The 25,472-nt window shown below is 44.9% G+C and overlaps 1 protein-coding gene across 2 annotated transcripts in view; it reads left to right on the top strand.

The window, feature by feature from the left end:
• LOC138765294 (uncharacterized) overlaps window positions 1-25,472 on the top strand; it is a 93,182-nt gene that overhangs the window by 16,022 nt on the left and 51,688 nt on the right. For both annotated transcript variants that reach the window (XM_069942345.1, XM_069942340.1), the window contains exon 2: window positions 16,811-17,191. In XM_069942345.1, the coding sequence (XP_069798446.1) occupies window positions 16,811-17,191 (381 nt within the window). The remainder of the gene's footprint in view (window positions 1-16,810; window positions 17,192-25,472) is intronic.

Here is a 25,472-nt window from a genome sequence, read left to right as displayed (position 1 = left end):
CAACAAATTTTCCCACACATTATATTTTCACTCTAATCCCCTGTATTTGTATTTTCCTCATCCAATGCTTAACCTCAGTCAGTTTTAATGGCTTAAAATAACCATCAGTTCCTCTTTTCTCTTGCTCTGCAGCTCTGCATGCGATGATTGTGACACCAGACCTAATCTTCTGAGTTTGTTCATCTGTTGCTTTCCAAATCAATCCAATTAAGGTCCAATTAACACCTACTTGTGAAGTCTCTCTAGGCATCCTTCAAAGTTTTTGCAAAGGCACACCCTCTGGTTTGAGCAGAGCTCCGGCATTTTAAATGAGATCTGTTTTGAAGTGTTTGTATGTGACCTACAATAAAAAAACCTGCCCCAATTGATCTCCTTTATACTATATAATCTGTCACAGCAATCTTGAAGAAGGCTCACCAGCAGCTATACTTTGTGAGGTGTTTAAGGAGATTCACTGAAGACACGTGTGTACCATGGAGACCATTCTGGCTGGCTGCATCACTGGCTGGTAGGGAGGTGCAAACGTGAAGGAGAAGAAAAAACTCCAGAGGGTTGTTAACTTGGGCTGTGATATCACAGCTCCAGCCTTCACTCCAATGAGGACACCTACATCAGGCAGTGTCTTAAGAAAGAGACCTCTAACCTCAAGGACCCCCCACCACTCAGGACACGCCCTCTTCACTCTCCTACCGTGTGGAAAAAGGTACAGGAGCCTAAAGACGAGCATTCAACGGCACAAGGACAGCTTCTTCCCCTCCGTCATTCGATTCCTGAATGAAAGATGAACCGTGGAGACTGCTTCACCTTGACTGTTTTTGCACTATTTCTTTTCTATTTCATTAAGTTGGTTTTTATACAAATGAGAAGCTGCTGCAAAACAACAAATTTTGTGACATGTTTAAATGAGGATACTTTCTGATTCTGAGGGAAGAAACTCCTTGGATATGGGAGGCTTGTTTTCAAACTCTTGTTTCTTCTGCCTGACTGAAGAGGGGAGTGAGTATGACCAGGGATGGATGAGTTCCTTTAATTTGCCGGCGACTTTCGATGGAAGGAAGGTTTGCTTCTGTGGTGGCCTGAGCAACATTAACACCCTTTAAAGATTGTTGCAGGCATGTCTGGAAGAACACCTTCATTCTAAAATAGACATTCCATTTTCTATGGAAAATAAATTTTTAAAAATCTGGCAAAATTATGGTATTATGAAAATTAAAGATTGTTTTGAAGGCAGGAGATGTATTACTTTTAGTAGAATGAAAGAAAAATTTAAGATATTGAAAAATACAAATGCGGACGAATTCATAAATCAAGACATGAATAGATTTAAGTCTCTGGCCCAGAGATTGACTCCTCAGCTCAGAAGAATAGGGCTGAGAAGAGGAAAGGAGCAGTAATAGGGGACTCGTTGGTTAGCTGGAATGCATAGAGACTCTGTAAGGTAAAACATCATGAGATGGGAATGTGTAAGGAGTTACCCTGTACAGGGCTGTAACAAGATGTGAATGCATCCTTGTACTTACAAGATAAGAGAGACATTGATGGATTGAGAGGCAGGAAGCTAGCAGGGAAAGGATAGCAACAGTTTTAGTCATTGGACAAGTAATGATATGATGATGTTCTAAGCACGTATCCAAGGGTATAAAAAATCACCATTTTGCTGATAACGGCAGAATGCATTCTCCGACTAACATGGTTAGTTGCAAGTGTTACAATCCGGTAATAAAGAACAAAGAACCCTGATTTCGACTCAGTCTGGTGTTTGTCTCACTCATTCATGAACAAAGCAGACCTAACAGACTCCCAGATGGTATGTTGCCTCCCAGGTGCCAGGGTAAGGGATGTCTCAAATCATCTCAGCAGCATTCTGGAAGGGGTGGGAGAGCAGCTGGATGTCGTGGTCCACGTGGGGACCAATGACATGGATAGATGTAGAGATGAGGACCTCTAGAGAGAATACAGGGAGCTAGGTAGAAAGTTAAAAGACAGGACCTCGAGGGTGGTAATCTCTGGATTGCTGCCTGTGCCATGCACTAGACAGGGTACAAATAGGAAGTTATGGCAGAGAAAGGCGTGGCTAAAAAGTTGGTGTAGGGGGCAGGGATTCAGATTCCTGGATCATTGGGATCACTTCTGGGGAAGGTCAGACCTCTATGAAAAGGATGGGCTGCACCTCAACTGGAAAGGGACCAATATGCTGGCAGGGGGGTTTGCTAGAGTCATTGGGGAGGGTTTAAATTAGCTTGGCAGGGGGAGAGAAATCAAAATGAAAGCAAAGAGAATAGGAGAGCAGCAAGTCAGGGAGTTACAACAGAAGTAGAAATTATAACCAGATAACAATTACAGTATGGAAACAGGCCATCTCAGCCTCTCTAGTCTGCACTGACTCAAGTAAACTCCTCTAGTCCCACCTGCCTGCTCTCTGCCCATAACCCTCCAACCCCCTCACATCCATGCACTAATCCAACCTTCTCTTAAATGACAAAATTGACCCTGCTGCAACCACTCAGCCACCACTCTCTGAGTGAAGAAACTTCCTCTTATATTACTCCGAAAGTTTTCCCCCAACCATTAACTCGTAACTGCTCGTTCCAATCTCACCTACCTTCAAGGGGAAGAGCCTATTCACATCTACTCTATCTATTCCCATCATAATTTTATATACCTCTATAAAATCCCCCCTCAACCTTCTACACTCCAATGAATAAAAACCCAGTCTACTCAATCTTTCTCCGTATTCATTTTAGTAAATCTACTCTGCACCAGAACTGCACACAATATTCCAACTTGGCCTCACCAATGCCTTGAACAGTCTCAACAGCACCTCTCAGCTCCTATATTCTATGCTATGATTTATAAAGGCCAGCATTCCAAAAGCCTTCTTCACCACCCTATCTACATGAGAATCTACCTTCAAGGAACGCTGAACCATTATTCCAAGATTCCTCTGTTCCTCTGCATTCCTCAATCCCCTCCCCTTCACTGCATAAGTCCTATTTTGGTTATTCTTCCCAAAATGAAGCATTTCACACTTACCTTCATTAAACTCCATCTGCCACCTTTCAGCCCACCTTTCCAAAGAGTCCAAATCCTTCTGTAGTCCATGAAAACCCTCCTCACTATCCACAACTCCCCCAATTTTTGTATCATCTGCATATTTACTCACCCAATTTACCACCTCATCATCCAAATCATTAATGTAAATGATGAACAACAAGGGACCCAACACCGATCCCTGAGGCACACCACTCGTCACTGGCCTCCATCCTGACAGACAGTTGTCCACCTTGATTCTCTGGTGCCTATCTTCAAGCCACTGTTGAACCTATCTGACTTTCTCAACATTAATCTATAGTGTCTGAACCTTCCTCACCAACTTTTCATTTGGAACCTTATCGAAAGCCTCACTGAAATCCAAATAGACCACATCCACTGCTCAACCTTCATCAACCTTTCTAGTCACTTCCTCCAAAAATTCAACAAGATTAGTCAAACATGACCTTCCCCTCAGAAACCCATGTTGGGTATCCCTGATCAATCCCTGCCCCTCTAGATACATGCATATTATCCCTAAGAATACTTTCCATTAGTTTACCCACCACCAATGGCCAATAATTGCTGGGCCTACACCTGGAGCCCTTTTTAAGCAGTGGAACTGTGTTTGCAACACAACCAGACCCTCCTCCAGTGATCATTGAAAAATCACTGTCAGAGCCTAAGCCATTTCCTCCCTGACTTCCCTTAAAGTCCTGGTGAAAATCTCATCAGGACCTGGAGACTTATCCACCTTTATATTTCAAAACCCCCTCTTTCCTAATCCCTATCTTTTCCATAATTACCTCTTTTGCTTCACTTATCCTACACAATTCCATATCCTTTTCCTTAGTGAATACCAACGAGAAGAATTCATTCAATATCTCCCCCATCTCATTCAGCTCCGCATACAGTTGTCCGCTCCCATTTTCCAGTGGACCAATTCTATCCTTCACTCTCCTTTTGCTATTCGTATATTTGTAAAGACCCTTTGGATTTACTTGCATCTTATTCGCTGTAGCCACCTCGTACCTCCTTTTCGCTTTCCTAATTTCCTTCTTAAGATTCTTTCTACAATCTATATATCTTTCAAGCATCTCATCCATCCCTTGCTTCCTGAATTTACTGTAGGCCTCCCTCTTATCTCAAACCAATTTCCTAATCTCTCTTGAAAACCGCAGCTCTCTTGAACATTTGGTTCTGCCTTTTATCCTAACAGGAACTTAAAGATTCTGTACCCTCAAAATCTCACCTTTAAATGCCCTCCAATTCTCCTCCACCTCCTTCTCAAAAAACGAATCAGCCCAACCACTCCTTGCAAACCCCTTCTCATTTCATCAAATCTGGCTTTCCCCCACTCAAAGACCTTCATCATCGGACCAGACCTATCCCTTTCCATAATTATGTTGAAACTAATGGTACCATGACCACTGGATCGAAGTGCTCTCCAACGCACACCTCCGTCACCTGCCCTATCTCATTCCCCAATATTAGATCCAAAACTGCCCCTTCCCTAATGGGTACCTCAACCTATTGCTGCAAAAAGGTATCCTGCACATATTTTACAAACTCTAAGCCATCCAGCCCTTTCACTGAATGCATTTCCCAATCTATATTAGGAAAATTAAAATCCCCAACTAACACAACTCTGTGCTTATTGCACATCTCAGCTATTTCCTTGCACATTTTCTCTATTTCTCTCCCCACTAGGTGATCTATAATACACCCCTATAATTGTAACCTCACCTTTTCTATTTTTTAATTCCACCCACACTGCCTCCCTTGATGAGGCCTCCAATCAATCACACCTCAGCACCCCAGTAATATTTTCCCTGACAAGTAAAGCCACCACCCCCCCACCCCTCCAATTCTATCACACCTAAAGCAGCAAAATCCCAGAATATCTAACTGCCAATCACATCCCTCCTGCAATCTCGTCTCATTAATTGCCACCACATCATACTGCCAAGTGTCTATCCACACCTTCAACTCGTCCACCTTACAACACTCCTTGCATTGAAGTAAATGCATTTCAGAGACTTCCTGCATCTTACCTTCTACCTATCCCCCCCCTCTGCCATCCACACTATTATTTGTCACCATCTTCCCTCCCCCATCATAGTATCTATCCCTTTCCTCCTCAATCAACTGCTGTTCCACCTCCAAATGTTGTCTATAAGCCTTTTCTCTTTGCTGACAAAACATCTCTATTTCACCCAACCATACAAGTTTAAAGCCCCCTTAGTAGCCCTAGCAAATGCCCCGCCAGGATCCTGGTCACTCTGGGGTTCAGTTGTAACCCGTCCATTCAGTACAGGTCCCACTTCCCCCAGAATAGGTCCCTGTGACCCAAGAACTCAAATCCCTGACTCCTATTCCACCCCTTTAGCCACACATTTAACCTCCACCTGATTCTATTCTTGCCCTCACTGTCATGTGGCACAGGAAGTAATCCAGAGATTACCCCGTTTGCGGTCCTTCTTCTCAGCTCCCTACCTAATGCCCTGTATTCATTTTTCACGACCACTTCCTCCTTCCCCTATGTCTTTGGTACCAACATGGGCCATGACCTCTGGCTCATTAGCCTCCCCCTTTAGGATGTCACAGACACGAGAAGTTATATTCCGGACCCTGGGACCAGGGAGGCAAACCACCATCCAGTTTCCCTTATCGTCACCACAGAATCCCCTATCAGTCCCCCTATAACTATTGCCCTCCTCTTCCTTTCCCTACCCTCTGGCCTACAGGGGCCAACCCTGTGCCAGGTTCTTGCAAATAAATGTCTCCAATGACCTGAGTTGGGACAAGCACATTGATGTGACATTCAAGAAAGCGCTGCAGGGCCTCTGCTTTCTTGGAAAACAGGTTTAAACTTTATTCCCTGGAGTGTAGAAGAATGAGGGTAGATTTGATAGAGGTATTTAAAATTACGAGATCGATAGACAGAGTAAATGTAGATCGGCCTTTTCCACTATGAGTAGGTGAGATACAAACCAGAAGACATGGGTTAAAGGTGAAAGGGGAAAGGTTTAGGGGGAACATTAGCATCCAGCTGAAGTGGTGAATATAGTGACAGTTTGAACATTTAAGAAGAATTTGGACAGGTACATGAATGGGATGGGTATGGAGGGCTATGGACTGGTGCAGGACAATGGAATGAAGATGGTTCAGCACAGACAAGAGGGGCCGAAGGGACCTATTTCTGTGCTGTAATGTTCTCTGGTTCTAAGGAGGCAATGTTTGGTAAAGATGGAGTTGCTGGAGGGGTGGTGGGCTTGTGTGTATGTGATTGTGGGTGGTGGTTAGTGGAGGGTTGCTTTTCCATTGGGAAGCCTGTGACCAGTTGGCTGAGGGCCTGCGCCAATCCTATATAATGATGACTTCACACAGGAGCAGAGACTGCAAGCAATTTATTGGGTTTGCTAACGACCAAAAGCTCAGCGGGAAAGGGAGCTGGGAGTGGGGGATAGACAAGTAAGATAAGTGGACAAGGAAGTAAAGATGGGGTGTAATAATGGGAAAATATGAGGTCATATATGTTTGATAAACTAAATAAGAACAACACAAATTCAGTAAATGAGGTCAAGCTCTGCTGCTTCCTGTAGATGGGTGGAACTGTTGGTGGAGGGGAGGTATAGTCTGTGCAGTGGTTAGTGCAATGCCATGACTGTGCCAGCAAGTGGGACTGGGGTTCGAAATGTCTGAAAGGAGATGGTATGTTCTCCCCCTGTCTGTGTGGTGTTACGGAGTCCAGAGGACACCAAAAACCAGCAGTAATAGATATTCACCACAACACAGGGTTACTTAAACAAAAGTAGCTTTTAATTATATTTGAACGAGAAAACAGAACTAAACTTCAACTTATTACTTAACCTACTTAACTAATCTACCTAACTACTCAATCCCCTCTCTAACACTAAGCGCAGGTGTGTGTAATGTCAATTTAAGATTAGAAAAGTTCTTTGGATCACAGTCCAATCTCACTGGTTGCAGGCAATTCTTGTTCTGTGCACAGAAGTTAACAATAACAAAGTTCACCAGGCTTTGGTGCTTAACAGGCAAATGATTACCACTCAGGAAGATTCTTGCTTGTTTTCAGAGAGAGATTCCTGTTCCAGGACATCCGCAACTGATTCCTTCTCAATCAGTCTTGCTGACGAAACTTGCCCCCTTCGGGGTTCTCCAGATGATCCTCTTTCTTTCAGGTCAACTTTCAGACAGCCAGTCTTCTCCGTTGACCAGGCAGCCTTCCAAAGTTTGCCAGATTGTCCTTCTGGAACTGATAAATAAGAGGAGTCCTTCTGTCTCCTTTCTCTCTGTTTCATACCCTCCCTCTCTGAGAGCAAAACTCCTATCTTCTACCTGCAATCATCACATGCTCTCCCAGGTAAGCTGCATTGTGTAACTTTGTTGCCTCCTGCAAAAATCATTCTGCAAAAGTCCTGTAAATATTCTGTGTTTTACAATGTGTGAGTGAGAAAGCTGCTCGAACAATTCCTCCCAAACCACCTCTAAATATTCTGTCACAGTGGGTTTTCCCTGGGGCTCTGCTTTCCTCCCATCATTGGAAACGGATTGGGGGGGGGAGGTTTAGGTTAATTGGGTGGCACAGGCTCGTGGGCCAAAAGGGCCTGTTACTGAGCTGTATGTCTAAATTTTAAAAAATGTAAAAAATTTCAAAGATGCAGGAAGCAACTGTGAGGGCAACTTGGGCAACACAAGGTCACGCAGGTAACACATGGAAGCCAAAGGACAATTGACGTTTTACTTTCTGAGTTCTCCACTGCTTGTTTATTGCTCCAGTTCCACAGCATCTACAGGTGCCTTGTTTAACCATCTGAGGCAACAGGGATATTGGTATTTATTTGTCTTTGTTGTGTGGTGGAACATGGCATTTTTGAGGTGAGAGGGAGAGAGGAAGTGAGAGTGAGAGCAGTTTGCTGTTCTCAGCGCTGGATGTGGGAGGTCCTGGTGTCTTCTAACCTCCACTAAGTGTGTTGAGCTGGAGCTTCTCAAGGGCCGTGTTAGGGGACTGGAGCTGCAGCTTAGCGACCTTGCCCGGGTCAGGGAGAGTGAGGACATCATAGACAGGAGTTACAGCCAGGTGGTCTCACCAGGGCCACGGGAGGAGGAGCAGTGGGTTTCAGTTAGGAGAGGGAAGGGGAAGAGTAAGGTGCTAATGAGAACCTCTGTGGCTGTAATCCTCAACAATAGGTACTCCTTGAGTACTGTGGTAGTGGTGGGGGGGGGGGTGCAGGGGGGAGACAGCCAAGCTGGGAAAAGCATCAGCAGCTGTACCTCTGGATCAGGGTCGGGCCCTGTAGATCAGAAGCGTAGGGAAAGGAAGAGGAGGGCAGTAGTCATAGGGGGCTCAATAGTTGGGAAGACAGATAGGGGATTCTGTGGACACGCTAAGGAGAACCGGATGGTGGTTTGTCTCCCTGGTGCCAGAGTCCGGGATATAGCTTCCCGTGGTTAGTATACCCAGAGTTACCCAGCATTGCTGAGTTACCCAGCATTGTGTTTTTACTTCAACCACCGTGTCTGCAGACTTGCGTGTTTTACTTCCAGAACAACAGACAGAATTGGGAAGGAGGGAAATAAGCCAGAGGTCAAGGTACACATTGGTACCAACAACAGAGGGAGGAAGAGTGGTAGAGATCCTAAAAAAAAGTATAGGGAGCTAAAAAGGAGGGCAAAGGGGGTAATCTCTGGACTACTATCTGTGCCACACAATAGTGAGGGCAGGAAGGTGGAGGATAAATGCATGGCTGAAGGGGTGGAGCATGTTTGAGAAATCTTGTTGAATTTTTTGAGGAGGTGACTAGGAAGGTTGATAAGGGTAGAGTAGTAGATGATATCTATATAGATTTCAGGAAGGCCTTCGATAAGTTTCCACATTGTTGAGGAAGGTTCAGGCACTAGGTATTAAATTTGAGGTAGTCTGATGGGTTCAACGGTGGCTAGAAGGGAGATACCAGAGAGTCATGCTGGATAACTATCTGTCAAGATGGAGGCCGGTGACGAGCGGTGTGCCTCAGGGATCGGTGTTGGGTCCCTTGTTGTTCGTCATTTACATTAATGATTTGGATGATGGAATGATAAATTGGGTTAGTAAATATGTGGACGATACAAAAATAGGGGGAGTTGTGGATAGTGAAGATGGTTCTCAGAGGCTGCAGAAGGATTTGGACGGCTTAGAAGAGTGGGCTGAATGATGGCAGATGAAGTTTAATGCTGATAAATATGAAGTGTTTCATTTTGGAAAAAAATAAAACTGTACATATTGAAGAATACAGAAGAACAGAAAGATCCAGGAATAATGGTTCATAGTTCTTTAAAGGTGGAATCTCATGTAGATAGAGCGGTGAAGAAAGCTATGGGTATGCTGGCCTTTATAAATCAAAGCAAGAAAGTAATGTTCAGTCTATTCAAGGCATTGGTGAGGTCAAATTTAGATACTGTGGGCAGTTCTGGTCACCAAATTATAGGAAGGATATCAATAAGGTAGAGAGAGTGCAGAGGAGATTGACTAAAATGTTGCTTGGACTGTAATCGTTATATGGTATTGCAGGCACATTCCCCACTAAGCTGGGCAGGCTGGCCCACCTGCTGAACCAGTAGCCCCTCCTCTCAAGACCCCTAATAAAGGGCGAGAGCCATAGTGTCCTCCCTCATACCTTGGACCTGAGCCAGCAGCATGCTGTGGCATGCTTGGACCTTTAGATCAATAAAGCCTCTGGCCCTTACTTCGTGTCTGCGAGAGGCTACTGATCATGCTACATGTTGGAGAATAAAAATTGGGAATTTAAACAGAAAATGCTGAGGAAGCTTGACAGGTCAGGCAACGTACAGAGAAAGAGAGGCAGGTTCTGATTCATATGAAAAACGCTTCATCAGATTTGAGAGAGTGAAAAACTGGTCAAGGATGGAGCAAAGTTCTGGTCAGGCTATGGGTAACGAAGAGACTTTCTCTCATTGGGTGGTCACATGGCAGGTAAGATCAGAGTTAAGTTACTATGGGTCTATAATTTGTTACTTGGACATGCCCAACTGCCTGGAGTATACTCAGAAGGAGAGGAAAAAGTACAACAGACACTAGACCTTGATGAAGGGCTCATGCCCATAGCATTGGTTATGTATCTTCATCTTTGCTATAGAAAGGGGATTGATCTGCTGAGTTACCCAGCATTGTGTTTTTACTTCAACCACCGTGTCTGCAGACTTGCGTGTTTTACTTCCCCAGAACAATAGACAGAATTGGTTTTTGTTTAGACAGGAATAAGGCGTGTTATTGTAAGTTGAAATTGGAAGGTCAGTGTTTCATCTTGTATTCATACGTGTGAGTTCTTCGACAATACATGGATGAAGGAAAAGGTTCTTTACTTTAAAGTTGATGTAAACAGCCCATGAGGCTGCAGCCTCCATTACAGATGTTACATGCTGCAGTCTTCTGCTCTGTGTCAGTCCCCTGCTGGCAGCCAAGACTAATCAAACAGGAGCCAGTGGCCATAAAAACATGATCATTATTATTACATCTCCCTTTCTTAAAACATGTTTTCTTTGTATAACTGCAATTTTAACTTTAATACCAGGAACTAACATTTTCATTATTATCAACATTGTTAACATTTTTTTCAACTTATTTTGTGTGTTCACATTTACATCCACTAAAACCTGAAGAGTGAATAAGGAGTCTTGAAATTTGCTCAATGAGTCTCTTAGGTGGATCCACGTGTCTTGACCTCCTGATTGATTGTCCTTGAATCTGAGTTGTTCCCTCAGATGATGTCTCCTCAGCTGTGCATTCAGGTTCCTCAACAGTATCCCTCTTTCCATCTACTGTGGCTGGTCTCATTTGAAGGTCTCGATGATTTATTCTCAGAACAGTACCTTCATCTGTCTGAATGGTGTGTGATCTTGGTTGGACTTCACTAAGGACAGTTCCCTTCTGAGTCCATAAGTTTGCTTTGTCTTTTAGCCTTACTTGGTCACTAGTGTAGAGTTCCAGTAGGTTTTTTTTCCTTTGTCAAAGTAATACTTTTGCTTTTCTTTCTGCTGTTCTTTGAACGTTCTCACTTTCTTCCCCTCTTTTATTTTTAGGAAGTTCTCCTGAATGGGTAGGTTTGCTCTTACCCTACGTCCCATAAGGAGTTGTGCTGGTGACATTCCACGCTCGAGTGGCGTTGTGCGGTATACTAGCATGCTCTGGTAGAAGTCCGTTCCACTGTCTTTTGCCTTGTTCATCAGTCTTTTCACTGTCTGTACTGATTTTTTCACTAGACCATTGGACTGTTGAAAATGGGGACTTGGCATGGTGTGTATAAAGTCCCACCCTTTGGCAAACTGTCGGAACTTTGAATTTCAAAACTGGGGTCCATTGTCTGTGAAGACCTTGCTTGTGACACCATGTCTGGAGAATATGGCTTTCATACCTGTTATTACAGCATCTGCAGTGGTGGTGTTCAGTCCACACACCTCTGGATACGGGGAGTAATAGTCTGTTACTACAAGATAGTCCTTCCCTTGACATTCAAATAGGTCAGCGCCCACCTTCTGGTAAGGTCTGTATGGTCCTGAATGTGGTTTCAGTGGTTCTGTAGGATCACTTGCTTGATATTTCCAGCATATTGTACAGTTTGACACTTCATTTGTTATATCTTTGTTGATTCTTGGCCAGTACATCACCTCTCGTCCTCTTTCCTTACACTTTTTGATTCTGAAATGTCCTCCATGGATCCTTTTTAGCATCTCTTTTCTCAGACTCTTTGGGATAAGGATTTTACTTCCTTTGTAGATGATGTCTTCAACCACTGATAGTTCCACCCTGCACTTCCAGTACTCTGCAACGTCAGGTGAGCAGTCCTGCTTCATGTTAGGACATTCATCCAAGATGTTTGTTCTCAGTTGTCTCAGTAATTCATCTTTCCTTGTCTCTGATTTTATGAGCTCCAATTGTGCATCCGATATGGGTAGTGCACTTGTTGGAGCTGTTGTGGGTGGTGTAGAAGGTTGTGGTAGGTTACAAATGGATATAGAGAGCATATAGAGTGGCAGATGGAATTCAACCTGGAAGAGTGTGAAGTGAAATATTTTGGAAGATCAAATTTGAGTAATACAAGGTTATTACAATAAAGTCCCCATTATCTGACACTTACGGGGAGTGCAGATGTGGGATATGAGAATTTTACGGTTGACAGAGACTCATTATTCCAATGCCTAATACACCTGCATTAAGAATACACTGTTTAAAAGATAAAAGACAGTGCAAAATGTAAAGTAATTAAAAAAAAATCAGTATTGTAGTCTTTAATTATGTAATGTTCTCTTTAATAAAGTAATTCCCATACTTACAAAATTTAAATTTAAATTTTATTCCCTCTCGCTGGCTCTGTATCAGGGTTATGCTAACCATTCCACTTTCATAAGTAACCCCATAATCACAGATAAAACTTTAGTAATACCCAATACTAATAAAAATAAAGACTTTTACGAGGCAGGGATGGGGAAACACTTTGAGGGAGTCATGCCACTGGCAAATGGCATCGCTCTGGAGTCCCGGTCAGGCCTTTGGAGTAGCTTCCACACAATGACAAACCCGACTCACCTCCACACAAGTGTCCCGGACAGAACCTCGGCACAGCCAGATTGGCCTCCACATAAGTGTTCCTGTCAGGCCCTCGGCGCACCTTCCCCATGCTGACAACCTGACCCACCTCCACACAAGAGTCCAGGTCAGACTCTCTGCGCAACCTGAGTCACCTCCAGTCAAGTGACCCAGTCGGACCCTCGAGCACTTTCCTTGCACTGACAACCCAACTCATCTCCTGGCAAGTGGCTACAGTGAAAAGAATGTGCAGGCATTGAGGCACTTGCTAGTTCAGTGAGGTAAACCTGAGAATTTGCATCCAGTTTGTTCACTTGAATTTTTTTTCTCTTTATTGATTTCCTTGATTTTTTTGCCAGTTCCTTGAGTTTCCGGTTGATTGAATTCTGGATACTGGGAATGGATTCATGGCAGTAATAAGGAAGTGTGGGATTAAGTCCATAGATTCCTCAGCTGCCAGGCTAGTTGATAGGGTGATTAAGAAGGTGTATCATGTGGTGACATTCTTTAGTAAGGGGACTGAGTTTAAGAGCTGTATGATAAAGATGTAATTCTAAAACTCTGGTTAGATCACTGAATATTGTACTCAGAGCTGGTTGTCTCATCGCAGGAAGGATGTGAATGCTTTAGAGAGGGTGAAGAGCATTTAAAGTGAGCAGGCGAAAGTTTAGGTGAGGTGGTTCCCTCCATCTGCAAACAAAGCATTAATTTAAATTAATTGTAGAGAAGTTGGGAAAACATCCTTCTTCAATTCATAGTGAAAGTCTGGATCTCATTGCTTTAAAGGATGGCTGAGGCCAACTCTCATCATGTGTAAAAGGTCCTGCCCAGCAGGGCTGTGGCCCAGGAAGTGGGATTAATCCAAGATCTATTTCTGTCATTCCTGGCCAAGTTGACCAGCAAAATTCTAACAGGGCTGGACAGAATTAATCCAAGATCTATTTCTGTCATTCCTGGCCAAGTTGACCAGCAAAATTCAAACAGGGCTAGACATATGAAATGCAGGAAGGATGATCCTGTTAGTGTGGGTGTCTGGGACCAAGATGGTATTGGGTGAGGATAAAGGAGAAGGCCATTCAAGACTGAGATGAAGAGAAATTTCTTCTCCCAAAGATCAGACTACCTCTATCACAGGAATCAGTTGAAGCCATGTCTTATGGTCTCGAGTTGTGAATGACCCAATGTGAATACTAAGAATTCCATTGTTATACCATTGTAAATCAAACATTCTGGCTGGTTGCATTACTGTCTGGTACTGAGGCGCCAACTCTCAGGACAAGAATAAATGCCAGAGGGTTGTTAATTCGGCCTGCAACATCACAGGCACCAGTCTTCACTCCATCGAGGGTTAGGGTAAACCTGACATGAGGTGGTGTCTTAAGCAGCGTCTACCTTCAAAGACCCCCCAACCACGCAGGCCATGCGCTTCTCAGTCTGTTACCGTCGGGAAAAGGTTACAGGAGCATGAAGACCAAGACTCAGCAATACAAGAACAGTTTCTTCCTTGCTGCCATCAGATTTCTGAAAACTCCATGAACAGTGGCTTTACTTTGACTTTCCGAGGACTATTTCTATCTGTTTTTGTCGGGTGGTTTTATATAAATATAAATGCTGCTGCAAAACAATGGATTTTGTGACTTGTTCATGACAACAAGTTCTGATTCCGAATATTCAGGTAACCCAAAGAACAAATGCTGTCACCATATTATCCTTGCGACCTATAGCCAATAGGGTCATGGGGTTCTGCAGCAGGGGAATTGGCTGTTTAGCCCCTCAAATTCATGCCAACCTACAGGTGGGATTGCCCTGACATGCTCGAGGCAATCTACAGCATTCAGTGAATTAATGATTCCCCCCCCCCCCCCACAGAACATAGAACACTACAGCACAGTACAGGCCCTTCAGCCCTCGATATTTTGCTAACCCATATATTCCTTAAAAAATACTAAATCCACCCAACCCTGTAACCCTCTATTTTTCTTTCATCCATGTATCTGTCGAAGAGTCTCTTCAATGCACCTAATGTTTCAGCCTCCACCTTTATCCCTGGCAAGGCATCCCAGGTCCTCACAACTTTCTGTGTAAAAGACCTACCCCTGATATTTCCCCTAAATTTCTCTCTCTTCACTTTGTACAGGTGTCCTCAGGTATTTGCTATTCCTGACCTGGGAAACAGGCTCTGGCTGCCCACCCGATCTATGCCTCTCATAATCTTGTAGACCGCTATTAAATCTCCTCTCATCCTTCTCTACTCCTGAACTCAATCCCCCATGAATGAAGCTCAACATCCCATAGGCCTTCTTAACTATCCTAACAACCAGTGTGGCAACCTTCAGGGATGTATGGATTTAGACTCGAAGGTCCTTCTGTCCATCCACACTCTTAAGTAACCAACCATTAACCCTGTACTCAGCCTTCTGGCTTGACCTTCCACCTCACACAGATTGCAGAGAAAGGAAGAGCAGTCAACTGCACTCAGTACTGGAGGCCAGAATTGAACATGGAGACATAGCTGTGAGAGAGCAGGCCCCAGGCTGCCCCACCATATTCACACTGCATACAACTGACTCATTATGAATGAACAACAGCTTTTGCCAAAGGTCAGAGAACCTTGGATGAAGAGAGAGGCCAGAAATTTATTCAGAGAGAAAATGGAGTTCTGTGTAAGATAACTAGAGGACATGGATTAAAGGCAAGAAGCGAAATGTTAAAGGAAACATTAGGGGAAACTTCTTCACGCAGAGAGCGGTGAGAGTGTGGAACGAGCTGCCAGCTGAAGTGGTGGATCCAGGCACGATTTTGACATTTAAGAAAAATTTGGACCAGTACATGGACAGGAGGGGTATGGAGGGATAGGGTCTGGGTGCAGGTCAGTGGGACTGGGCAGGATAATAGTTTGGCATAGACTAGATGGGCCAGAGGGTCTGTTTCTGTGCTGTTGTGGACCAGGGTTAAATTTAAAATTTAATTTAGACATACAGCACGGTAACAGGCCCTTTCGGCCCATGAGACCATGTCTCCCAATTGTACCCCCAATTGACCTACAACCTCCGGCAAGCTTTTGAACAGTAGGAGGAAACTGGAGACCCCAAGGAGTCCCACGCAGACATGGGGAGAACGTACAAACCCCTTACAAACAAACAGGATTCCAACTCCGGTTCTGATCGCTGGCACTGTAACCGTGTTTCACTAACCGGTACAGCAATCGTGCCACCATTAGTGTTCTAATTTCCCTTTCTTTATTGCTTGCTTAGTGGTTCTTTATTGCTTTTTAAAGTTTTCCCAATCTGAGTTCCCTTCTACTCTTTGTGATTTTTCTGTGCCTTTCCTACAAATATCTGCAAGCTGTGAAGAAAGTGATGTAAACGTGAAGTTCTCTCCCAGACAGCAGCTTACAGATGTGACACGTGGCATGGCGCAGGGAGGAGTGTCTCTGTTCCTCCTGTTCCACTTCTCTCCCCTCACCACCTGTGGCATGTGACTCTCATAATGCAACGCAACTCTACTGTCATCTAACCCCATTTCACTGGTGACTGTGGCCCTCAGTTCAGTGATAACATTTTAGATTTCCAATTTCTGATTTATTGGTTGAGTTACGTCACATACAGCCCTGAGATTCCTTTTCCTGTGGATGAGGCAGAATTACCACTTATTGGTAGTCCAAAAATACTGTACACAGAGTACACACGTAAACAAATAAAGAGCTGTAAACACTGCAATACAGATTCAATTTTAAAAATAAATAAAGTGCAGAAGTCAGAGTCCTTAAACAAGTCCCTGACTGAGTCTGAGGTTGAGGAGTCTGACAGTGGAAGGGTAGCAGCTGTTCCTGAACCTGCTGGTGCGAGTCTTGTGGCACCGATACCTCTTTCCTGATGCCAGAACAGAGCATGTGCTGGGTGGTGTGGATCCTTGATGATTGTTGTTGCTCTCCGACAGTAGCATTCCTTGGAGATGTTCTCGATGGTGTCCTGGGCTGTGTGCACTACCTTTTGGAGAGCATTGCGCTTGGGGGGGTGGGGGGTATTGGTGTCCCCATACCAGACTGTGATGCAGCCAGCCAGCACACTTTCCACCGCACATCTATAGAAATTGTGCCAGGGTTTCTGGTGTCGTACCAAACCTCCACAAACTTCTGGCATCACGTTAACATCATGTTTCTTTGTCCTCAAGGCCATTCTGGCAACGGATGGAGTATGGAGACCCCAGACAAGGTGGTGGGGCGAGAAGGGAAGCGTCTGATTCTATTTTGCAAGTTCATTCACCCTCACCCTGACTATCGTGGCAACATCAGCATTGCCTGGAAAAACACGAATGTCCATCAGTTTTTCAATTACACAAATTATCAAATAGGAAGTAAGTTTAAGAATGAGATCGAGGTGAATGAGGAAAGTCGCTACAAAGCAAGAGGGAACCCACGGAGGAACGATGCCTCCATACTCATTCAAAAGCTGATGCTGAAGGACAAAGATAAGAAGATCAAGTGTCGTGTCGATCTCAAAGAGAAGCCAAAGGATAAATTTGAACTGGAACATGGGACTCTCATTATAAAAGGTAAAAAGTAATAGAGACTGAAATATTTTTATAACTGCATAACACTGCTCTATTAGGTAGTAAAGTAATACGATTACACTCATGTTTTTGAGGCACCATCAATTACTCAAAGACTGAGGTTGAGAAACCAAAGGTTTTTATTCACTAAAAAAACAAAGTCATATCCACACAGCTCGACTGTCCTGCACTGAGGGGGGGGGGGGCGTGGAACAGTCACCTTTATACAGATGCCTGTGGGAGGGGCCAATGGGTGTGCCTGACCAGACAAATACATACAGCAGTGGTTTACCGCAGTGTCTTCCTTCCTGCTTCCTGGGATCTCCGTGTCACTAGCAGTGGTTGTCATCGAGTCACACAGCATGGAAACGGGCCCTTCGGCCCAGCTTACCCATGACGACCAAAATGTCCCACCCACACCCACACCCATGTGACTGCATTTGGCCCATATTCCTCTAAACCCAACCTATCTGTGTATCCATCCAAATCTTTATCAAACCTGCCTTAACCACCTCCTCTGGCAGCCCATTCCATATACCCACCATCTTCTGTGCAAAAATGTTACCCCTCAGGTTCCTGTTCAATCTTTCCACAATTTAAATTGATTTGCCCGACTCTGGGCTAAAGACTCTCCGCATTCCTCTCATTATATTGGAAACTTCTGTGACACCACACATTGTCAACCCACACTCTAAGGAACAAAGCTCCAGCCGGCTCAACCTCTCCCTGTAGCTCAGGCCCGTGAATCCTGCCAATATCTTTGTAAACCTTCTCCAGTTTGACATCTTTCCTGCACCACGGTGAATAAAAATGAACACAAAACTCCAAATGGGTCTTCATCAACATCAACTGAAACATGACCTCCCAACTTCAATGCTCAATATGTAGGTCAATGTGTCAGAGGATTTTTTGACCTCCCTGTCTACCTGTGATGCCACTTTCAAGGAACTATGTACCTGTGCCTTTTGCTCCCCACCATTCACTGTGTGGGTCCTACCCACATTAGATCTCCCAAAATGCATTTTTCTCTGTATTAAACTCCCTCAACCATTCCTCTGTACCCCTTCCCAACCTAGCAGGACCCTGTTGCAACCTTTGGCAACAATCTTCACCATCTACAATATCAGACACTTAACAACGTAGATGACAAACAAAGGGCACATCACCAAACCTTGTAGCTCACAACTAGTCACAGGTCTCCAGTCCAAAAGACAACCTCCCACCATCACCTTCTACTTCCTCCATGAAACCAGTTTTATAGCCATTCTGCTATCTCACCTTGGATCCCATGTGATCCAACCTTCCGGAACAGCCTACTGGGCGGAACCAAATCGAATGCCTTGATGAAATACAGATCTGCCCTTCATGATCGTATCTTCAAAGAACTCAGACAAATTTGTGAGACAGGACCTTCCACTTCCAAAACCATGCTCCTTAATATCCATCCAAGTATATGTCTACCTTCATCTTCAGGGTACTCTCGTCAGTTACCAGCCACAGATGTGAGACTCACTGGCCTGTCGCTGCCAGAGTTTTCCCCGCAGCGATTCCAGAATAGAGACACAACATTTACCACCTTCTACTCTTCTGGCATCTCACCTTAGAATGGTTTGGGGGCTCAGCTTGCGTAGCAGTTAGCGCAACTTCGTTACAGCATCAGCGATTGGGACTGGGGTGTCTGTAAGGAGTTTGTACGTTCTTCCCGTGTCTGCGTGTGTTTACCCTGGGGGCTCTGGTTTCCTCGCACTGTTCAAATAGTATACTGGGGGGTGTAGGTTAATTGAGTGTAAATTGGCCGGCACGGGATTGTGGGTCAAAATGGTATGTTACCGAGCTGTATGTCTAAATTAAAAAAAAATATTTAAAAACAAATTAACCATTGAACCATAGAACATTACAGTGCAGAGAAAGCAGGCCCTTCAGCCCTCTAGTCTGTGCCAAACTATAATTCGGTCTATTGCCACTGACCTGCACCCAGTCCAAAGCCCTCTATACTTCTCTCATCCATGTACCTGTCCAAATTCTACTTAAATGCTAATATTTAGTCCACATTCACCACCTCAGCTGGCAGCCCATTCCACACTTCCACTATCTCCTTCATGTTCCCCCTAAATTTTTCCCCTTTAATCCTTAACCCATATCCTCTGTTGTATCTCATCTAAACCTCAGTGAAGAATACTTACTTGAATTTTTCTATAGCTATCAAATCTCCCCTCATTCTTCTCCGCTCCAGGGAATAAAGACCTAGCCTGCTTAACTTTTCCCTGTAATTCGGTTCCTGAAGTCTGGGCAACATCCTCATTCAATCTTTCTATCTACAATCTATACTCTTTCAAGCTTATTATTATCTTTTCTGTATTTTGGTGACCACAACTGCATACAATACTCTAAATTTGGCTTCCACCAATGTCCAATACAACTTTACAATAATATCCCAGCTCCTGTACTCAATACTTTGATTTATGAAGGCCAATATATCAAAAGTTCTCTTTACAACCCTATCCACTTGTGACACCACTTTCAGGGAATTATTTATCTATATTCCCAGATCCCTCTGTTTTATCACACTCCTCAGTGCCCGACCATTTACCGTGTATGTGCTACCTTGGTTTTTCTTACCAAAATCCAACACCTTACACTTGTCTGCATTAAATTCCATCTGCCATTTTTCAGCCCATTTTTCCAGTTGGTCCAGATCCCTCTGCAAGACTGAAAACCATCCTCACTGTCCACAACGCCTCCAATTTTTGGGTCATTTACAAACTTGCTAATCTGATTTACCACACTATCATCCAGATCATTGATATAGATGACAAACAACAATGGTCCCAGCACAGTTTCAGGGGCCCTGGCCCAATGATCCTTGGCCATGTGTAAGGTGCTGGAGGATTGGAAAGTAGCTCATGAGGTCCCATTGTTTAAAAAGGCTCCAAAAATAATCTGGGTAATTATGGCTGGTGAGCCTGATGTCAGTAGTGGGTAAGTAATTGGAAGGAGTTCCGAGAGACAGGATATATAGGTATTTGGATAGTCATGGGCTGATGAAAGAGAGTCAGCATGGCTTTGTGTGTGGTAGGTCATGTTCAACAAATCTTGTAGAATTTTTCGAGGTTTCCAGGAAGGTGGATGAAGGAAAGGCTGTGGATGTTGTCTACGTGGACTTTAGTAAAGCCTTTGACGAGGTCCCATATGGGAGGTTAGCTCAGAAGGTTATCATGCTGGGTGTTCAAGGAGAGGTGGTAAACTGGATTTGAAATTGGCTGTGTGGGAGAAACAGAGAGTGGTAGTTGATGGTTGCTTCTCAGATTGGAGGCCTATGACTAGTGGTGGGCCTCAGGGGTCTGTGTTGGGACCATCGTTGTTTATTTATTTATATCAATGATCTGGATGATAATGTGTTAAATTGGATCAGCAATTTCGCTGACGATACAAGGACAGGAGGCTTCGTGGACAGCGAGGAGGGTTATCAAAGCTTGCAGAGGGGTCTGGACCAGTTAGGAGAATGGGCCAAAAAATGGAAAATGGAGTTTAATGGAGGCAAGGATATAGATAAGGTGGAGAGTGCAGAGAAGGTTTACAAGGATGATGCCTGGCTTAAAGCATCTGAATTACAGGGAGATATTAAGGAGACTGGAAATTTATTCATTGGAATGTAGATGACTGAGAGGGGACTTGATAGAGGTATTTAAAATTATGAAAGGAATAGATAGACTAGACATAAACAGACTCTTTCCCCTGAGGGCAGGAGAGGTTGGAACAAGAGGCCATGAGTTAAGGGTAAGGGGGCAACACTTTAGGAGAAATATTAGAGGTGGTTTTTCACTCAGCGAGTGGTGGCATAATGGAATGATCTTCCGAATTAGATAGTTGCAGCAGGGTCCCTTCTGTCATTTAAGAGAAGGTTGGATGTCTACATGGAGGTGAAGGGGTTGGAGGGTATTGGTGGAGAGTGGGAGATTTGAGCTAGTGGAGTTGTTCTAGTGAATTGGTGCAGACTCGAAAGGCCGACATGGCCTGTTTCCGCTCCGTAAATGGTTATAAGTGCAAGGTGATGCATTTTGGAAGGGGAAACCCAGGTAAGACATAAACAGTAAACGATAGGGCACTGAGGAGTGCAGAGGAGAAAGAGATCTGGGAAACAATACATTGTCCCCTGAAAGTGGCATCGTATGTGGACAGGGTTGTAAAAAGACTTTTGGCATCTCAGCCATTATAAATCAAAGTCTTGAGTGTAGGAGTTGGGATGTTATATTGAGTTGTTTAAGACATTGGTGAAGTCAAATTTGGAATATTGTGTGCAGTTCTGGTCACTTAACTAGAGGAAAGATGTCATAAGATTGAAAGAGCAGAGAAGATTTACTAGGATGTTGCTGGGTCTTCAGGAGTTGTGTTACCGAGAAATATTAAAGAGATTAGGACTTTACTCCTTGGAGTGAAGAAGAATGAGGGAAAATTTGATAGTGGTTTACAAGAGTTTGAGCAGTATAGACAGAGTGGATGCGAATTGGCTTTTCCCACTTAGATTTGAGGAGATAAATATGACAGGTCATCATTTTAAAGGTTTAAGGGGAACATTAGGGGTAAGTTCTTCACTCAGACAGTGGTGGGATTGCGGAACAAGCTGCCATCCGATGTGGTGAATGTGGACTCGATCTTGTGTTTTAAGAATAAATTGGATAAGCATACAGATAGGAGAAGCCTGGAGGTTGATGGAATGGGTGCAGGTCAGTGGGACTAGGGAGATGACGGTTGCAAGACTAGAGGGGCCTGTTTTCCATGCGGTAGCGTTCTATAGTTCTCTGAGCCACTCTCCAATTCTCCGGTACCACACCCATGGCTAAGAACACTTTAAATATTTCTCCCAGAACCCCTGCAATTTCTACACTAGCCTCCCCAAAGGTCCGACGGAATATCTTGCCAGATCCTGGGGATTTATCCAACCTCATTTGTTTTAAGCACCTCCTCCTCTTTAATCTGTATAAGTTCCATGACCTCACTGCTCGTTTTCCTTACTTCCCATGACTCTATGCCCATTTCCTGAATGAATACTGATGCAAAGAATTCCATTTAAGATTATAGTCGACCAATCATATCTTCAAGAGGTCCAGTTTTGTCCCTGACTATCCTTTTGTTCTTAAAACATCTGTCGAAACTCTTCAAATTTTCCTTCACATTGTCTCCCAAGGCAACCTCATTTCTTCTTTTAACCCTCATCATTTCCTTCTTGAGCTTTTTCTTGATATTTTTATACTCCTCAAGTACCTTGCTTGTTCCTTGTTGCCGATACCTGCTGCCCACCTCCCTCTTCTTCTTAACCAAATCCCAATATCCCCTGAAAACCAAGGTTCAATATGCCTTTAATCCTGACAGGAACATACAAACTCTGTACTCTAAAAATTTCGCCTTTGAAGGCATCCAAGTACCTGATGCATCCTTGCCAGAAAATAACATCCCAATCCAGATCCTTTCCAGATCCTGAAAATTGGCTTTTGTCCAGTTCAGAATCTTCTTACCCATTAATTAACTTGAAACGAATCGCATTATGATCACTGGATCCAAAAATCTTTCCCACAATGTCATCGGGTATATCCAAGCAGACGCAGGAGATTTGTCCATGCCTGTGTACATCAGAGAAGAATAGAAGGTGAGAACTGAGTCCCATCTGTGAAACAAAATGTAAACGTTCAGTAGACGCCTATTGTTGGTAATGTAGAGAAATGATTGGATTAAGAAGGAGGTAGGTGGATTAGGAAAGTTTGCAGATGACACAAAATGTGAACTTGTGAGCAGTGCAGAGAGCTATCAAAGAATTCTAAAATAGATCCGTTAAAGACAGACGGAATTTAATCGGGGCAAGAGTAAGATGCAGCTCTTTGGAAGGTTAAAGGTCAGGGGAAAGTACAACGACAGGATTCTTATAAACATTGATGTGCAGAAGGAACGGGGGGTCCTGATTTTTAGCTCCTTGAAAGTGGGCATTGTGATCGTACAGATCTATCACCAATGTACATAGTGTATATAGTTACTGTATCTAGACTGTGCTTGCAGCGATTGGCTGAGAGCTAAGCCACACCTACTGTCTGGACCGTAAAGAGTTGTGTCCCTAGCCAGGTTGGATCATTCCAGACTGGTCGGCCACCTGTGAAGAGCTCTTGTCTTTTGCTAATAAAAGCCTTGGTTTGGATCAACAAGTGTTTGATTCTTTCGACGAGCTCTACAATTTTATTAGCAAAAGAATTTTTTTTGGAAGGGATGGAGCGTTTGACTCGGTCAGAAAAACTTGATATCGACCCACAGTCAGCTACAGCCTTCAAAGCCTTTAACTTCTGGCTGCTGAACTTTGAAAACTTCCTGAGATTCATTCAGGTAGAGGAGGATAACCAGCGTCTAACAGCATTGCTGTCTATGGTGTCCTTGAGAGTCTACGAGAACATCCAGGATGAGACCACTTACACCGCAGCCATAAAGGTACTGAAAGGACTGTATAATCAACCGGTGAACAGAGTTAATGCCCGGCTCGTGCTTGCTTCGAGGAAGCAACAGCCCAGCGAGTCCAGCAGGGCATATTTACAAGTATTAAAGGCATTGGGCAAGGACTGTAACTGTGTGGACAAAACTGCTGCCGAGATCACAAACGATCTCGTCCGGGATGCCTATGTGGCCGGGCTCCGATCGAACGAAGTGAGGCTGCTCTTGCTCGAGCAAGGGGTAGAAAAACTAGAGGACGTGGCCCGGATTGCAATCACAATGGAGGATGCAGCCTTAAAGTCCACTGAGTTCTCGAGGGACTGGAACCCACGTTCTGATGTGAATAGAGTGCCCTTCTACCCTACCACCCCCCGAGATACTGACGGCCTGTTGGCTGCTGCTACACTGACCCGTGCGAACCCAAAATGTTATTTCTGCGGGAGGGACAAGCACAGCAGGTCCCAGTGCCCAGCAAGAAAAGCCAAGTGCCAGAAGTGCCTTAAAAAAGGCCACTTTGCTGCAGTCTGCAGGTCTAAAATGGCCGCCGGCAAACACAGTGCCTCGTGTGAAGCCCAATCGCCACTATCCCATTCAAACTCTTCTTCCCCAGAGCTCTCGTCCAATGAGAGCGAGGGCTCCCCTGCACGGCAACGCCTGACGTCACGGAGACGCCAAACCCGGAAGGGGCAACCCACCCTCGCAACCATGGTGATGGCCCGCCTCTCGCCCCCATGCGGAACACTCGACACTACCGCCGCTGCTGCCGCCGCCACAGCCACTCCCGGGGCCGACGCTACCGCCGCTGCTGCCGCCGCCACAGCCAACCCCGCGGCCAACCAGATGCTCACCCTAGCGTCCATCGCTGACGACCGCCAGGGCCCGACCGCCGCGATCAACGACCTACCCACCGCCAATCGCGAGCAACTACAAACCCCACTACTTACCATTCACCCGCCAACGCCGCCACAACAGCACTTCCGGGAGGTCCTCCAACCTGCTCCTCAAGCGTTGACTACGGCATCCCGTTACGTGACGTCATCCCGTTGCGTGACGTCATCTCAGTGCGTGACGTCATCGCGCAAAACTCCCCTGTAAACTGCTTCAATAACACTAAACCAGCAATGCTCTCATCCCCTCACCAGAGCAATGGAACTGATTAAAGTGTATGGACACTACACCAATTGCTTATTTGACTCTGGGTCAACTGACAGTTTTATCCAGCCAGATCTGGCCCTCCGTTGGGGACTTGACATTATCCCCACTACGAGGTCGCACTCGACTGGGATAAAGGGGTATTGCATCGCCACGCTGGAAGTACAGGGCGTGACGGTCACCCACTTCAAATTATTCGTCCTTCCCCAATTGTGCGCCCCAGTGTTGCTGGGATTAGACTTCCAGTGTCAGTTCCAAATGGTGTCCCTCCACTTTGGGGGACCCCACGCCCCCCTCTCGGTCTGCCATCGCCCCACTCCCGAAGCACCCGAGCAACCTGCCCCCATGCCCCGGGGCCAATCCTGCGGCCTTTCCACACTCCGGATTGCCCCGCCAGCACTCTTCGCAAACCTCACCCCTGGCTGGAAGCCTGTGGTCACCAAAAGTCGGCAATATAGTTACGAAAACAGGCAATTCATTAGGAGTGAGGTGCGTAGATTGCTGGATGAGGGCATCATCGAACCCAGTTCAAGCCCCTGGAGAGCCCAGGTGGTGGTTGTCAAGAATGGGGAAAAACTACGGATGGTGGTCGAGTATAGCCAGACCATTAACCGCTTCACGCTCCTGGATGCGTACCCCCTGCCACGCATCACGGATGTGGTGA

The sequence above is a fragment of the Narcine bancroftii genome, chromosome 1 (assembly GCF_036971445.1).
Source record: "Narcine bancroftii isolate sNarBan1 chromosome 1, sNarBan1.hap1, whole genome shotgun sequence".
Classification (NCBI taxonomy): Eukaryota; Metazoa; Chordata; class Chondrichthyes; order Torpediniformes; family Narcinidae; genus Narcine; species Narcine bancroftii.
This window is presented reverse-complemented; position numbering and strand designations above follow the sequence as displayed.